Source organism: Lupinus angustifolius, chromosome LG19, assembly GCF_001865875.1.
Source record: "Lupinus angustifolius cultivar Tanjil chromosome LG19, LupAngTanjil_v1.0, whole genome shotgun sequence".
Classification (NCBI taxonomy): domain Eukaryota; kingdom Viridiplantae; phylum Streptophyta; class Magnoliopsida; order Fabales; family Fabaceae; genus Lupinus; species Lupinus angustifolius.
In genome coordinates this window covers 1,561,438-1,578,903 of record NC_032027.1, presented here as the reverse complement: position 1 = coordinate 1,578,903, position 17,466 = coordinate 1,561,438, and the positions used below count along the sequence as shown (strand labels likewise).

General features: G+C 33.1%; 3 protein-coding genes across 3 annotated transcripts; all 3 read left to right on the top strand.

The window, feature by feature from the left end:
* Positions 151-9,113, top strand: LOC109334162 (beta-glucosidase 18-like). The gene is made up of 14 exons (XM_019569753.1): positions 151-374; positions 664-730; positions 918-976; positions 1,080-1,155; positions 1,243-1,317; positions 1,426-1,513; positions 1,712-1,964; positions 2,072-2,187; positions 2,329-2,581; positions 2,883-2,985; positions 3,159-3,267; positions 3,682-3,938; positions 7,147-7,152; positions 8,778-9,113. The coding sequence occupies exons 1-12, from the start codon at positions 177-179 to the stop codon at positions 3,893-3,895; spliced, it is 1,611 nt and encodes a 536-aa protein (XP_019425298.1). The 5' UTR covers positions 151-176; the 3' UTR covers positions 3,896-3,938; positions 7,147-7,152; positions 8,778-9,113.
* LOC109334164 (beta-glucosidase 18-like) lies at positions 5,191-9,113 on the top strand. The gene is made up of 12 exons (XM_019569755.1): positions 5,191-5,361; positions 5,660-5,726; positions 5,998-6,056; positions 6,160-6,235; positions 6,316-6,390; positions 6,499-6,586; positions 6,839-7,091; positions 7,200-7,315; positions 7,489-7,741; positions 7,863-7,965; positions 8,059-8,167; positions 8,544-9,113. Exons 1-12 carry the CDS (start codon positions 5,209-5,211, stop codon positions 8,755-8,757), a joined length of 1,566 nt encoding a protein of 521 aa, XP_019425300.1. The 5' UTR covers positions 5,191-5,208; the 3' UTR covers positions 8,758-9,113.
* On the top strand, positions 11,137-17,356 carry LOC109334165 (putative nuclear RNA export factor SDE5). The gene is made up of 12 exons (XM_019569756.1): positions 11,137-11,236; positions 11,983-12,556; positions 13,253-13,278; positions 13,875-13,952; positions 14,288-14,325; positions 14,439-14,656; positions 15,257-15,342; positions 15,540-15,596; positions 16,034-16,101; positions 16,204-16,310; positions 16,409-16,476; positions 17,121-17,356. The coding sequence occupies exons 2-12, from the start codon at positions 12,016-12,018 to the stop codon at positions 17,238-17,240; spliced, it is 1,407 nt and encodes a 468-aa protein (XP_019425301.1). The 5' UTR covers positions 11,137-11,236; positions 11,983-12,015; the 3' UTR covers positions 17,241-17,356.

The window sequence follows — 17,466 nt, the reverse complement described above, 5'->3', positions numbered from 1 at the left end:
TAGTGTTGGACTTTGTAGTACTATGTATTATTTTACATAGTGCTACATATTATTATACATTATGAACCCTACCATGTGCAATGATGTTTCATCCAATCAATGCCCATATATTATAACTTAATTAATCTCAACTGCTAAATGTGAGTCACACCCTCAATAGTATATATGCTTTTTTAATGTGTATGAGTTTTTGCTACACCCTTACTAATCTTACAAACCTAATGAAAATGCTAGAAACAAAGTTAATAATTGTTTTGATGATGTTTTGTTGTGTTCATTTTCATGTCCTAAGTTCCAATGAAGTTGGAATTGGAATCAGCAGATCTCAATTCCCAGAAGGGTTCCTCTTTGGAGCAAGCACTTCTTCATATCAGGTAGGTACTTGTTTAATTTGGATTTTGCTGCATTATTTGAAACATATTTTTTTCGCAATATGTGTCGGTCCATGTGCATGAGTTGTGATTGCTCAGAAAAATACTTAATAATTAAACTTTTAACTTAAATACATTTTGTTCAACTAATCACAACTTATAGCACACATTGTGGACAGAAGATATGTGCTCCCTTTTTTTCATCACAAATGGCAATGAAATGTTGAATTATATGCTTTATTTAATCCATTAGTTGGTTCTATTAATGTGATTTTTTTTCCTCATACAAAAGATTGAAGGAGCACCTCTTGAAGATGGTAAGGGTTTGAGCAACTGGGATGTTTTTAGTCATACAGCAGGTACATGTTAATTGTTGATCTCATTTCAATACGAAGAAAAAAATGTATACACTGACGGCATATGAAATGAGTTTTATACGTTGTCACTATTTGGTAAATGTTTGATTATAAATGTTTTGCATTCAGTTATAGAATTATGATTATGAACATGAATAGTCATTGTACATGTAATTTGATAAATTTTCAGGAAAAATTGAGAATAATGAGAATGGAGACATAGCAGATGACCATTATCATCACTATTTGGTAATCATAATCTGATTTCAGCTTCACATTTTTACCTGCTTTTTCTATACTCTAACTAGTAGTGTTGAATCTGTTATTAACCATTGTCCTTGATACTTGATAGGAAGACATTAATTTGATGTCTTCTCTTGGGATAAATGTATATAGATTTTCTATTTCATGGGCAAGGATTCTACCTAGTAAGTATCTCACAATTCACATGACTAGTTCCCATAATCTTTTCTTTCAAATTATGTGCTCAACTTGATCTTCATGATTTGTAACAGGAGGAATATATGGAGACATAAATCCACCAGGGATTATGTTCTACAACAAGATTATAGATAATCTGTTACTTAGAGGTGAAGTAATAGTGTTTACTCGGTTCGTTGTTTTATAAATTGATAATATGATTCGGTATGACATTGTCCTTAGATGTACCTAAATCTGACATGGTTTGTATAATCCAGGGATTGAGCCATTTGTGACAATTCACCATCATGACATGCCGCAAGAACTGCAACAAAAATATGGTGGCTGGCTTAGTCCCCTAATGCAGTAAATCTTATGCTCTCATATTTATACTGCAATAATATATAATGCTAAGTATTTGGAAGTGTGTCCCTTGTTCAATGAATTGTGCATTAACAATAAGCTGATAAATTCTCATGCCTAATCTTAGTCCATAAGTTTAAGCGAACAGAACAGCGAGATTCTCATAGTCATACCCATAACTGGATACTTCCTTTGTCGTAGGAGAGATTTTGTTCATTTTGCTGAAATTTGTTTTAAGAGCTTTGGAGACCGGGTGAAGCATTGGGTTACCATCAATGAGCCGGCCCTGGCTACAGACATGGCCTTTATAAGGGGAACATACCCTCCCGGTCATTGTTCCCCGCCTTTTGGAAATTGTTCTACTGGTAACTCGGATGTCGAGCCTCTCATCGTCATGCACAATATGCTACTGTCACATGCCAAGGCTGTTGAATTATATCGCAAGCACTTTCAGGTGACAAAAAAAAGCCGAAGTTGAAGGCACCAGTTGTCACATTTTCTAAGAAAGACCAAGATGGGCATTTAATCAACAAACATTGATGAATAATGTGTTTAATCCAGGTAAAGCAAGACGGAACTATTGGAATTGTTGTACATACCTTCATGTATGAACCTCTCAGAGATGAAGAATGTGATAGACAAGCTAAGAATAGGGCCTTGGCTTTCCACTTAGGCTGGTAAGTTGTTAAGAAGTAACATTTCCTTTTCTTAGTTAATACCTGTTGTGAAGTATTTCAAAATGAGAACATGAACCTTAAAGTGTTATAAGGAATTCTGAGACATGAGCTTGTCATAAGCTTCATTTTTTTGACAAGCAGGGTTTTAGATCCCTTGGTTTTTGGCGAGTACCCTGCGGAGATGCGGTCTGTCCTTGGGAGCCGGTTGCCAAGGTTCTCTCCCGAGGAAAAGAGTATCTTAAAAGGGAGCCTGGACTTCATTGGTATAAATCACTATGGAAGTCTCTATGCCAAGGACTGCTCCCATTCTGCTTGTGCTCTTGGAGCAGATCATCCAATAAGAGGCTTTGTCGAAACAACCGGAATGAGAGATGGCATTCCAATTGGTGAATCGGTAACTTGATGTAGTGTAGTAACTTCTCTTATCATTGTGTTATATCGATAATTCAAATGTTTGATAAAAACATTAAAGGAAATTACAACCGCCCCTAAAGTTTAGCATAAATACATTCGGTATATCTCTCGTTTCAAAAGCTACACTCATTTCTCTGAAGGTTCCGTCATCTTAGTGTAGCTTTTGAAATAAGGGGGTGCCAGATGTAATCAAGTAAAATCTCAAGGCATGTCAATGTAAGTTTCCGGAGGATTAATTATCGAACATAGTCCTTGATATAACTTTTGTTTTTTATGAACAGACAGGAATGCCAAAGTTCTTTGTGGTTCCAAGGGGAATGGAGAAGACTGTAGACTACATTAAGATAAGATACCATAACATGGTCATGTATATTACTGAAAATGGTTGGTGAATTCTCTACATGATCTTATTTTCGATTTGTTGCTTGATCAATTGAGTAGCACAATATCAAACTCTTAACTTGAGTTCAGATACAAAAAACTGACAATATTTGCTTCTTGTTAAGTTTGTGCTCCATGATAACAATTTATGGATGTCTACACAAATTTTGTTTCAGGATATTCTTCACCACCCCAACAAGATGTGACAATGCAATATTTTCTGCAAGATTCGAAACGAATAGAGTATCATGAAGCCTACCTTGAAGCTCTGCTAAGAGCCATAAGGTGAGTGATAGCGACTAATATACGAGTAACGATAAAGACTTGCATACGAATTAAGCACAATTGATCAAATATTTCCACATCATTAAAGTGACAATGCCTTTTGATGACATGAAAGTATTGAATTGGATGTATCTGATAGACATGGCCTATACAAGATTTATTCATGAGTATCATCCTTTCCTATAGGGTTATTTTCATTACTTTATTGACAAGTGCAAATTTTGTTATAATTTTGTTTCTTGAACATAAGTTTTTTAATATTGCATTTGACATTGTATAAATTTATATCCATCTCAATAACTTTTTTATCTTCTTTATATATACACATTTCAAAAATACATGAATAAAGTAAAAAGATTTCATGTGATGTACCTATTTTGATGTCAATAAAGCTTATACTTTTGTTATGTTCAGGAAAGGAGCAAATGTAAGAGGATACATGGTATGGTCATTGTTTGACAACTTTGAATGGAATAATGGCTATGGCATAAGATTTGGTCTATACTATGTTGATAGAGAAACTCTTCAAAGAATTCCTAAATTTTCTGTTCAATGGTTTTCAAGTTTCCTCAACAACAATATTCATACAAAAACAGAAGGCTTTGGAATTGAAAGATCAATATATTAGCAACATTCAGATATATGTAAAGACATATTGATGATAAATAATTGTGTGACATAATGTAGGACATGTGTTTATGTCACTCTACTCCAATTCAAAGTTTATACTTTTTTAATAATTGCAAAAACATAATGTAGGACATTTGTAACATTTTCATTAACTTAAAGAGATAAGTACTTTTCTGTTATTATGAGATATTTTATTCTAAAACATAAAATAAGATATTTTCTCATACCAATGCACATATTTAAATTTTAGTTACCAATTTGCCAATGATTTTTATTGAGAAGTTAAAATCAAGATAAAGAAAGAAAGGGAAAGTGAATTAAACATAAGAGTGTAAGATATGCTATGGATCTATTTAAGAAACTTCAAACTTTTCTAGTTTACATGCTGATAGTTGAATTGTTTAAATTATAAGAAAATTTCACAAAATATTATGAGATCCATTTAATTAAAGAAAGTTGGATCGTAAGGATGTGACTGTTTTAAGTAGACACCAAGACCAATGTTTTAAATTATGGTCATAACAAGTGAGACACCACGTCTTGAACTAAAACCTTAAGGTATTAGTTTCATGGTCTTTCCTTCTTATAAACTCTTTCACTCCTCCCCACATATCCAACGTGGGACTTCACACTTGAATAAACTCAACATATAACAACTAGAGAAATAAATGAGTAGTGTTAAACACTATAAGGTGGTACCATCTCTTTTGGAAAAAGGAATAAGAGTCCCACAAAGAAAGAGATTGTAGGGCACTTCTCTATTTTCCCAAAATGGATGATGTTATCTATCAACCCTTAATGCACAAATAAGTGAAATAACACATAAAAAGGTTGAAGGTTGTTTTGATAAGGTATTGGTGTTCAAAGAATGAAAACACCTAATTCATTATTGGTGAGAGGTAAAAGTATATTACTATATGTATCACCGCTTGTGATTGAAAAATATTTAGTTATTAAATTTTTAACTTACATTTTTTTCAACCAATCAAAAAAAAAAATAACACATGAAGTGACACACTTTTGTGGGATAACAGATGTGCTCTCATTTGTGAGTAGATGTGCAAGTTAGTTGCAACTAGGTTGTATATGAACCTACTAAACTAATATATGAATTATGATGAAACTTTGGGTCAAAAATCATAAATGTATGAGAATTTTTTGCATCCTATAAGTGGAATAATATTGTAGCTAAACATTGCACATATGTTATTAATTAATCTCAAGTGCTAAAATGTGTGTTACACATATCCTCTATAGTTTCTGCTTATTAATATTGTTGAGTTAGTCATGTGATTAATCCTACAAAACAAAATGAAAATGCTACAAACACAGTTAATAATTGTTTTGATGATGTTTTGTTTTGTTCATTTTCATGTCCTAAGTTCCAATGAAGTTGGAGCTGGAATCACAAGATCTCAATTCCCAGAAGGGTTTCTCTTTGGAGTAAGCACTTCTTCTTACCAGGTAAGTACTTGTTTGCTTTGGCTTTTTCTGCTTTATTTGTAAGAGATTTTGTAGTATATAATGATGATATAAAGAGTTCAAAATAAAAGCATGTAAAAAGTTTGCCATAAAGAATGTACAAAGTGTCGAACCATGTAACGAGTGAAACTATACTTCAAACATTTTCAGTTTTACCATTGTCCCGATATTAATATATTTTGATTTTCCTGATACAATGAAGTACATGATGTGGGACTTATTTCCTAACAAAAATATTGTTGATATTGTCGGTTCTGATAATGGTTTCTTTTAACAAAAGATTGAAGGAGCACCTCTTGAAGATGGAAAGGGTTGGAGCAATTGGGATGATTTTAGTCACACTCCAGGTATAAATGTTGATTGTTGATCTCATTTCAATCTATCTTGATTATTTGTTGTGCATGATAGAACTATAGGTCGTGTGTGACTCGAGCAAAGAACGCGGCTTGTGTAGGCTCGTCCCTCGGGAAAGCGTGGTCCGTTGACGTGCTGGTTTGGTTAGTTGCGTCCGTCATGCGGACACTCCGAGGCTTCTAGTGTGTCCCGGTCTGCACGGAAGGATGTCGTGTTGGGTGACATGAATAATCACTAGACTTGTATGGTTTTATAAATTTTCAGGAAAGATAAAAAATGATGAGAATGGAGACATAGCAGATGACCATTTTCATCTCAATTTGGTAATCATAATCTAAATATCAGCTTCACATTTTACTTGACTTCACTATTCTCTAACTAGTTGTGTTGTATCTCTTCTTAACCATTGTCCTTGAAACATAACAGGAAGATATCAAGTTAATGTCTTTTCTCGGGATCAATGTATATCGATTTTCTATTTCGTGGTCAAGGATTCTACCTAGTAAGATTTCACAGTTCAAATGACTAGTTCTGATGATGTTTATCTTATCTGCTCAATTTGATCTTCATGATTTATAACAGGAGGAATATATGGAGACATAAATCCACCAGGGATTATGTTCTACAACAAGATTATAGATAATCTGTTACTTAGAGGTGAAGTAATAGTGTTTACTCGGTTTTTTGTTTTATAAACTGATAGTATGTTTCGGTATGACATTGTCCTTAGCTGAACCTAAATCTGGCATGGTTTGTATAATCCAGGGATTGAGCCATTTGTGACAATTCACCATCATGACATGCCACAAGAACTGCAAGAAAAATATGGTGGCTGGCTTAGTCCCCGAATTCGGTAAATCCTATGCTCTCATTTTTATCCTCCTACAATATATGCTAAGTATTTGGAAGTGTCACTTGTCACTTGTTCAATGAATTGTCCAATAACAACAAGCTGATAAATTCTCATGCTTAATCTTAGTCCATAACTTTAAGCTAACAGAGCACCGAGATTCTCATGGTGTGTGTTCGATAAGGCCAACAAGAAGCTACCTGTTGGTGCTTGGCAAAGTGCATATGTAATAACTGGATACTTCCTTTGTTGTAGGAGAGATTTTGTTCATTTTGCTGAAGTTTGTTTTAAGAGCTTTGGAGACCGGGTAAAGCATTGGCTCACGATAAACGAGCCGAACGAGGTAGCTGAGACGGCTTTTACATGGGGAATATACCCTCCCAGTCATTGTTCCCCGCCATTTGGAAATTGTTCTACTGGTAACTCTGATGTTGAACCTCTTGCCGCAATGCACAATATGTTACTGTCACATGCCAAAGCTGTCGAATTATACCGGAAGAACTTTCAGGTAGCAAAAAATAAGCCTAAACTTAAGGCATTGGTTTTCACATTTTCTAAGAAAGGCCAAAATAGCCATTTGATCAGCAAAAAATGATGAAGAATGTGCTTAATCCAGGCAAAGCAAGGTGGAACTATTGGCATTGTTGCAATCACCTTCATGTTTGAACCTCTTAGAGATGAAGAATGTGATAGAGAAGCTGTGAATAGGGCCTTAGCTTTTCTCATAGCCTGGTAAGTTGTTAGGAAGTAACAATTCTTTTTCTTAGTTAATGCATGCTCTAGGCTTATCGAAAGAAAAACACGTTAATTGTTTCGCTTATGATTGTTAGGACAATTTCGCCTACATTATTCTTATTAATGAGTGTAATTAACATCACGATATCCCCTCATTTTTTGACAAGCAGGGTTTTGGATCCCTTGGTTTTTGGCGAGTACCCTGCGGAGATGCGGTCTATTCTTGGGAGCCAGTTGCCAAGTTTCTCTCCTAAGGAAAAGAGTATCTTAAAAGGGAGCCTGGACTTCATTGGCATAAATCACTATGGAACTCTCTATGTCAAAGACTGCTCCCATTCGGCTTGTTCTCTTTTCGCAAAGCGTCCGATACGAGGCTTTCTGGAAGCGACTGGAATGAGAGATGGCATTCCAATTGGTGATCCGGTAACTTGATGTAGTGTAGCTGCCTCCTTATTCATTATTCTGCTATATTGGTTACTCAATGTTTGGTAAATGATTAATCATTGAACATAATGTTTCATATAATTTCTTCCGGTTCGAACAGACAGGAATACCAGAATTCTTTGTGGTTCCAAGGGGCATGGAGAAGATTGTTGACTACATTAAGATAAGATACCATAACATGGTCATGTACATAACAGAAAATGGTAGATGAATACTTTACAAGATCTCATTTTTCTTCCAAAATGTTTTCTACCTGCTTTGTTGCTTTATGGATGGCTGCACAAAATTTGTTTCAGGATATTCTTCACCACCAAATCAGGATGTGACAAAGCAAGATTTTCTTCAAGATTTCAAACGAATAGAGTACTTTGAAGCTTACCTTGAAGCATTGCTAAGAGCCATAAGGTGACAAGCAATGTGGATTAATATATGAGTAGCAGGCTTTATTAGTTGCTTTATATAGGCTTCTTTTATATATCAAACTAGGCCAAATTTCAAATATTCGATTCCTGAGAACGATAGAGAGGCAGCCACACACTTGATTACACCAAAAAATAAAGGCTTATTTTCATTACTTTGGTGACAAGGGCTAATTTTGTTATGAATTTGTTGTCTGCACTTCGAGTTTTAAATATTATATTTGACACGGCGTACATTTTCGTCTATCTCTCACTTCCGACTTTATATATGCACATTTAAAAAATGCATCAACAAAGAAAAAAGATTTCATGTGATGACCCTATTTTGATGTCAACAAAGCTTATACTTCTGTTATGTTCAGGAAAGGAGCAAATGTAAGAGGATACATGGTATGGTCATTGTTGGACAGCTTTGAATGGATAAATGGCTATGGCACAAGATTTGGTCTATATTATGTTGATAGAGAGACTCTTCAAAGAATTCCTAAACTTTCTGTTCAATGGTTTTCAAGTTTCCTCAACAACAATATTCACACAAAAACAGAAGGCTTTAGAATTGAGAGATCAATATCTTAGCAGCATATAATGATGATATTATCATATGTTTCTTTCAATATTTGATGTTTGAAATAAGGAGAAAAAATGGAGGATTTAGTAACCGATATTTGTTACTTCAAATTTACGCGCAATGGTAAGGTTGTTGCTTAGTGATCATGAAATCACATATTTAGATCCTAAAAACAACTTCTCCATTTACGAGAGCAGACTGCGTACATCTATCTGTCATTCCCAAACCTACTACGGTGTATTGTGCCGCCATATTTTTTACCTATCTTAATGTTTGATATAGTAGCTAAGTTATTAAATTAGTTAAACACATCACTTTATGATTAGAAAAACCATATAATGTATTATTTCCTTAAAAGGTTCCATGTATGTGTTGATACTATTATTCATTTTATAAGATAGAGTCTCTAAAATCCGTAGTCATTATTTGTGAGGGGATTTTTTGTCCAGCTTCAAGCATGAAAGATCTATTACAAAAAAATAATGGTAGTAAAAATTATAAAAATTAATGGGCAATACCAAAAAATACCTTAATGAGAAAAAATTATTAAAATCTAACTAAAAAGTAATAGTAGTAAAAAATTCCTAATGAAAAATATACATAATACCCCAATACCAAAAAAACCTATAGAAATCACCCTCCACTAAAAAGTATAAGTACCCAAATTAGATATAGGAGTTTTTTTAACTATCATCTAGTGCATTGTTTTTTTGTTTTTTATCATCATAAATGAAGAAATCATTTCCCAGAATTTGAATTAATAATCTATAAGTCACCATAAGTCAAACAACTTCACCATTGTATAAAAACTCATCCTCTAATTTAAATGATCTTTAATTCTTTATCCTAAAGTAGCAACTAGGAAGTAATTCAATTCCCATTGAACAAGATCTCCACTTTGAATGGTGTAAATAAAAATTGAAATAATGAGTTTCCCTTTTAATAAAGTTTTCTCAACTTGGTTTAGATTAATTGGAGTTCAATGTAATTTTTTAAATTTGAAAAAGTATTAATAAATCGATAGCCAAAAACTAATATAAAATGTATTTACTATAGACTAATTGGGCTAATATAGACTATATTGAACTAATTTCTTATATTGTCTCACTATATAGATAATGCACTGATAAAAAAGTTATTATAATAGAGAATTATAATGCTAAAGCATATATTTGAACTTTGAAATTTTCCAAGTTCCTTCTCTCTTTTTGATGTTGTTAACCTATAATTTTGTTTGTGCTCACATTAAACATTTTTTAATCTTAAATATACTAGTATATAATTAAGCATTATCTATCTATCATTTACCATCATCTATTGATAAGGTTATGTATTGTTCCCAATTGGAATGTTGTTCATAATTCTTAATATTGATTTAGAATTGGAAAATCAATAATGGAGCCTCTTTAACAATATTTAGAATTGAGTTGTATATCCCAATTCAATAAAAAAAAATCAAAATAATAATAATTGAATTTGATTTGTCGATTAGTCATTCAATTAGAAAACACCAAAAAACGGTTCTTGGCAATTTCTATGATTGAATTAGAATGGTTGATTGAATTGAAAAGTAGTGAATTCATCTCTCAACTAATCTAGCTAGTTTTTAAAATCAACAAAAAACTTGATAGTAGAGTCTTATCATGTGAGTATAAGATTACAAGTTTTTAAAATTTTAGATATTTATTTGAAAATTATTAAATAGTTCAAGATATATATATATATATATATATATATATATATATATAATAGAGTAAAAATTCACCCCATCCCTCAAATTTAATCTAAGAAAAATTAGAAAATCCTAGTTGTTATAGTTAACCAAAGACAAATTAATTATTTGTAACTATTATTATGATTAATTTTTAGGATATTTTAATTGATTACTTTAATCTTATAGTCATTTCATTTCACCGGAGCACATACATTCTCTTACAAGTTATGCCACTACATGTATTACTGACTTATGATTGATTAAAAAAAAATATTTAAGTTAAAAAATTAATAATATTCTGACTAATCACAACTAACTGATAACTCGTATAATGGCACAACTTAGGAAAATATGTATCCTCATTCTAGAGTAGTAATTTGATTTTTTTATAGAATTTTCGGGTTAAATATGTACCTAAGAAATAGTGATTACTAATATATGAATATGTATGATTAGTATAAGAATGTATATTTTCGGGATTATCATTCATCGTTCAATTATTTATTTCGGCAAAGATATCAACAGTGAAAGAGTGTAAAATATGAAATATGTATATTGACAATGTAAAAGATTTATATACAGATGCACACTATCATTCATCCGTCATTTAGTGAAATTGGATCATGCATTGAGAAACAGTGTAGAAAACTAATTCCTACAAGTGTTTTTTTTCCCTCTTGGTATATATGCATGCGCATCCATCATCAGCGTCTTCGTAAGCATTTTCTCCGATTCACTTCGCAACCTTTGCATTTTTCTTCTTCCATCACCAGGTTCTTCAAATGCGCTTTTCATCATTCTTAATTTTTTTTATTCCTTCGTTATTTTATTTTTAATTTTTCTTTTTAGTTCGCATTATACATTCTTTACCTTACTTGTTTGATTGTTTAGAAAATGTAGGAAAAATGTGATACTTCACATATAGTGTGTTGTGTTCTACATTTTCAATGTGAGTTTATAAAGCATATAAATATATATAATAATAACATAGTAAAGTTTACCAATGGCTCTTGATTCGAATGTCAACAAGTTTAATTCCCCTTAATTAAGGTTTTGGTGAATGAAAAGAATAGGGGCAATTAGAGTTTTACACTTTAAATTGGTCTTCTTGATTCGACTCAAATCGAATTAGTATAGGTCTAAAGTAATGTTAGTATAGAGATGATCTTTTAGTAAATCAAAGGAAGGGTGATCTGGTGTACGAGAATGTTATAAAGTGTAGTCTGAGGAGGACACAACCTTACCCTTGCAAGCGAGCGGAGAGTCTGTTTCTGATATTTGAACTCGTCACCTTTATGTTACAAAGCGAACGATCTTATTGTTGTGTTGAGGCTCACCCTCTTATATCAGAAATTTTTTTACTTAAGAAAGTTTCAAGTGAAATCTCTTTTTACAGTAACTTCAATTTTGTAGCTTCTCACTTTCTCTTTGTTGTAATTTGTATTCGTTGTTATGTGCTGCTCATGTTGTTGTTTACAGAGGCTAACGTGTTTTTTTGTTTTTGTAATTATTTTTTTAGAACTTTCTGTTGTGCTGTGAAGAATTGTTGAAAATGCTTTCAATGTCTGACATTGAAGAAAGGGACCTCAAGGGGTTGCTTGAAACTTTTGCTTCTACAATTTCTTTAGAGGACATAGCAAATGCCTATTGTGAGGCGGATCGCAACGTTCATTTGGCTGCTGAAATTCTCTGTGCCTCAAAGGATGAGGTTAAAGGTGCAACTGAAATTGAGCCAGCAGAGAAGTCATCAGTAACGTTATCATCTGCAAGTGGAGTTCCAAAGTCTTTTGAAAGACAGAGAAATTCTGGAGCAGGTAAGTCGAAATTTCAGCCAGCGTCAGTAGGCACTGTTGCTGGCATAGTTGGAAAAGATTATACTCGGCACAAGACATTGACTAAGCCATATCAGGAAGTAAAGAAACCTTTGAAGATAGATGCAAAAGAGCTCCCCGAATCAGTGATATGGGGTGAAAAGCCTTCTATGGGAACTGCAGCAGCAAAGGGTCCTATGAGCAATGATGTTGTCAACTTCCTCTTTAAGATGCTTGGAGATGGCTTTGAACTTGAAAGAAATAAGATACTGGATGTTCTTGGTAAATCTTTATACTTCTTTATTGAGTGTTTATTGCTTGTATAGTTTGTATTGAATGATTCTGTTTGAAAGGGGTTAGAAGGTGAAAGGCATGGAAGTTGTTTTTCCCTTAAATTAGTGTAGTGAATTTTGCATGGTATGCAGAGTTGTTTGTGATTGTTGACGGGTTAGTTACATGCTGTGAATGCTTATCTTTTTGTCATATAATTTCACCTGAAATATCTTTTATGTATTCCTATTTTATTTGCGCCACAAGGCACTTGTTTATAGTATGTTTCAAGATGATATAATTTATATAGTTTACTTTCCTAACATGTCTATACCCAACATTAGTCCTTAGTTATATGAAGGGACGACATTCATGATAAACTTGATAGTTGTTCAAATTGCAGCAACATATTAACTGGGCATCCTCAGATTATTAGTGTCAAGTTGCCTTGCTTCATGTTTAATGTTTGACCTCTAATGCCAATTATATTTATATCCCCGCTCTTCAAACATTGACTGCATGATTTTAGTTTTACACCCATACTAGATTTTCGGAGTTGTTAATCCTGTAACGCTTTACACTAATTATTGTGCTGTTAATTTTATCATTGGAGGGGAAAATTTGCCGTTCATGTTTATCATATTGGTACTTTGTTTATATTTTGCGTGACAATGTGCTTCATAAGGAAAATTCCTTCATTTGCTGCAGGTCTCTGTGGATATGATGTCGTGAAGGTAAAGTTACTTTTACTTGTTTGCATGTTTTAAAATTTAATAGTGTGATTGATGGTTGAAAGTTACACCAGTAATTACTAGTTTTGTAATGATGTTTACCACACCATCCGTCACTGGTTAGCATTTATTGCAAAGAGCATAAGCTTCTTAATAGAAAGTATATATGTCTAATCAATATGGTTGAAACATTAGCTTCTGAATGGGTGACAACATATGTCTATGGTATGTATCATTTTGGGGTTGAGTGAGTTGACCAAGGTTGGTATACACTGCAGTGCAAGTGTGTTGTGATAAATTTGTAGTTGAAAGAGTATGGAGAGATATTGATGGCTATTACATTGCAATGAACTGCCATTCTTTTTTAACAATTTTTTCCATCAAGCAATAGGCCAATAGCTGCGAGATAGAATTCCTGGGTCCAAATTCTAAGTTCTCTCTTTAGTTGACGAGCAGATGAATCAAATATTATATCACCATATGAGTATTTGCATCACTCTTTTTCTTTCTAAAACCTTCTCTGCCATTCTAGTTACCTTATTTTTTTCTTTAAACGTATGCCCATCATATACAATAATTGACTTGGAGTAATTATACAGACTATGGAGAATCTGCTTGATCTGTCTGCTTCCACTTTGGAGAAATGCGACGACATTCGTGATCTGGCTGATGAAAATGTAAGGTTTTCAGCTAAAATACTAAAATTTTAGTTCGAAATAGTTGCAAACTTCCATAATTGTATATTTGCATAATTTGATTGTGATGATAGTTGTTTGGTTGTTCCTGCATGGGTCTCACAATTAGTGAATTCGTTTGAGGCAACGATATATGTAGTGAGTCTAGATCTGCTATTCTGCATTATTTTGTTTAATTACTTCTTCTAATCCTCTTTAAAATCAATTGTAGTTTCTTATTTGGAGCACACAACTTGAACTTTAATGTCTTCTATTATAAACCAATCTTTCAAGTTTCCTAATGAAGCTTTCTTGTCATTTATTTTTTCTTTTAACAGTCAGGAGGTCAACACTCAGCTATAAACTCTAAACCCAGGTGCATCATTGTCATTGTGTGCTTACTATTACATCTTATGCTACTCCATTCTGCTTTTGTCCTTTTCATGTTCAGAAGATAAATGTTTTACTTTATGTGGACACTTTATGCAGTGAGGAATTATGCAAAGAGAGAATTGGGCTACAGAAAGAAATTCTAGAATCATTATTTGACTTTCCAGAAAGGCCTGAAGAAACACCACAGCGTAGGCGCCCAGCGAGAGAAATACCAAATCGAAGATACCATATTAGTGTAGCGAAACTTCCAGAAGATCAAGATACCGCAACCATTCAACAGACTACTGTTGTAGAGTCACAAATTATTAAGGAAGGTATGAGCAATAATGTGAGAGTAATAAGTAATTATCCAAAATTATTTGTAAAGACGTTGATGAGAGTAATGGGACAATCTGATAGCTTTAGCTAAGTAGTTCATACTTATTCTTCAGCTTTTCTATGACATGCACAAATAGCTTTTCACAAGCAAATTCCTTGCCTATTCATGACTGTCATTTTCTAATGTGACAAACAGTCTTCAAGCAGTAATCATAATAATAAATTTCACTACTGTTGTGTCATTTTTCTAGTACAGTCTACCACTTTTCTTGAAATCCAATTAATTTAAGAATTTCATGTTTTTTATATAATGAACTGATAAAAATTCATGATTGAACCTTCAAGTTCATAAAATAAATTGTCTCCCTCAAGTCACATATCAACACATAGACATGTAAGTTTACATTGCCGTGATTTGGATCAATTCACTCTTTCCTCTGGGCAGTGTAAGTCTGTCACATTGTTCTAAGACTGATTTTTGCCCTCCTTGCTTTCACAATGCACGCTTTGCGTGTTCATCTGACTCTACTTTCTGAACTCCGTTTAGATAAATTTATTTGTGTTATTTATCCTCTGGAACATTATTTTGAATGTAGAGCGTGATGATGATGAGAACAACTACAACATACTGCGTAAAGCAGTTAGGGAGTACTGGATTACCATGAAAGAATACTACGGATCTGTAAGATGCCTTTTTCCCTTGATGTTTCAGGATTACAAACTAACGGAACTTGTGAAACTAGCCAGGGTAAATAGTTCTGTTGCACTGGTTCAGGACTTGGGAAGGGAATATAATTACATTTGCAGTTTTCTGTAGATAATGCTATCAGCTATGAATGTGATTGATTAGGAGTTTTAATTATCTTAGCTGCTTTCCAGGCTGTTGAAGCATTTTCTATGGGTGATTATGCACGGGCAGACATGCTTCTAACAAAGGTAGTAGATATGAGTCGCGTGATTTGTTCCCGGACAGACTTCCACTTGACCATTAATCTTGTTTGAATTGTAAATTTTGTTTATTTGGAATTTCCAAACATCTCCTGTAAATAATTTAATCCAATTTTCCAAATGTGAGTGTTCAGCATATTTTTAGTCTGCTTGGAGGTTATAAAGTGTGCATAAATAGAATAACAGATATCCTTGGCTGACATTTCAGTTGAAGATTGGTCTTTTTCTTTGTCCTCAAGGTGTTTAGTTGATTGTGTTTTTCTATGATGGCTAACCTAAGCCGATCCGGTTTCATTTGGCCATTGAAGCTCTAAATAATAGGTTACTAAGACCTATGTTTTAGTATAGAAGCACTTTACTAATTACTAATTCACAATCCATTTTAGTGATGTTGTTTGATTCTTACTATTTTCTTTAACGTATAGGGGCATTTTTACAACAAAAAGGCTCGAGAAGCAGATGAAAAATCTGCACAAATGGTCCTTCAAACAAAGTTAGTAGCAAAAAAGCAGTTTCTTTCTTCTACCCCTTTTTATTAAACCATGTGTTACCTTCCTTATGCTCACTGAAAAGCATTACTTGAACATGACTGCAGTGAAACCGATGATCGTGATGGAATAACTCTTGATTTGGTTGATCATGAGCCAAGGGATGCCCTTCGGCTTCTGAAAGTTCATTTAACTTCTCTCTGTGGCATTTGTAGTAAGCAACTATTAATGTCAAACTTATTTTACCATAGAAAAGTATTTGTTGGTACACTTTTTGTGCTTACAGATGATTTCTTACTTTTGCATTTCCAGCAATCAAATACCTTCGAGCCAAAGTTGGGACAGGAGCTGAAGATATCAAAGGGGCTAGGAAAAGATTGGTAAGACACACACTTAAAAGATTAAACTAAGATTTATTAGAGACTAATGTGTTGATTTACATGTTCTACTTCACTTGTTATTAAATAATTTATAAACTAAAGATTAATTTTGATAACGTGATTATAATTATATAAAGTTTTTTTGCACTAGCTATCAATCATATATTATTACTCTTAATCTTTTGAGGTAAGTTTGTGAGAGAGTAGAGTGTTTTTAACAATGTTATAGTATAGAGACATAATTTGAATTGACACAACATGCACATTATATATATGGTCACGTATAATGCCAATGATCATCTCTCTTATCCATGCATGGCACATGAATATCTTATACAAGCATTCAAATTTCGCATGCCCATGCAACAAAAGTACTTCCTTAATTCTTAGGATGCAGATGTTGACAATTATTTGGGCATTTTAATAAGAATTTAATATGCATATACTCACAGTGCAAGTGTTTTTTACGCTATCAACAAATCATCCATCATTGACTTTCAAACAAAACTAATACAAATCAACGGTGAATGATGCACTGACAGTATAAATTTGTATATAATGACTGCATAGATTTTAATCTCTTTTAATAATGTTGTTTTAGCCCAATTGATGAAGATTAAGGATATTCCTAATTTGTGGTGTAGATTATAAAGCTGCTGGACAAGAATTCAATTAAATGGACAGAGGAGGGAAATGGTGGAATCTTACGTATCCAAGTGGACATTGTTGATCCCAAGAGCCTGAGTTTTGCCAAAAACAAATAATCCTTCTGAAAAAGAGCAGGTGTTTGTTTTGCTCTTCACATTACATTACTCTTAATAAAGATATATAGATCATTGAATTATCCTTTCAATATCAGAATTTTGTTATCAAATTTCAATTTAAAATTACATTAGATCTTCAACCAGGAACTATATTAGAAGATTTGTTTTTTTTTATAGAATGGTGACATATTTTGATAGTCACCCTATATAGCAAATTGGTTTTTTG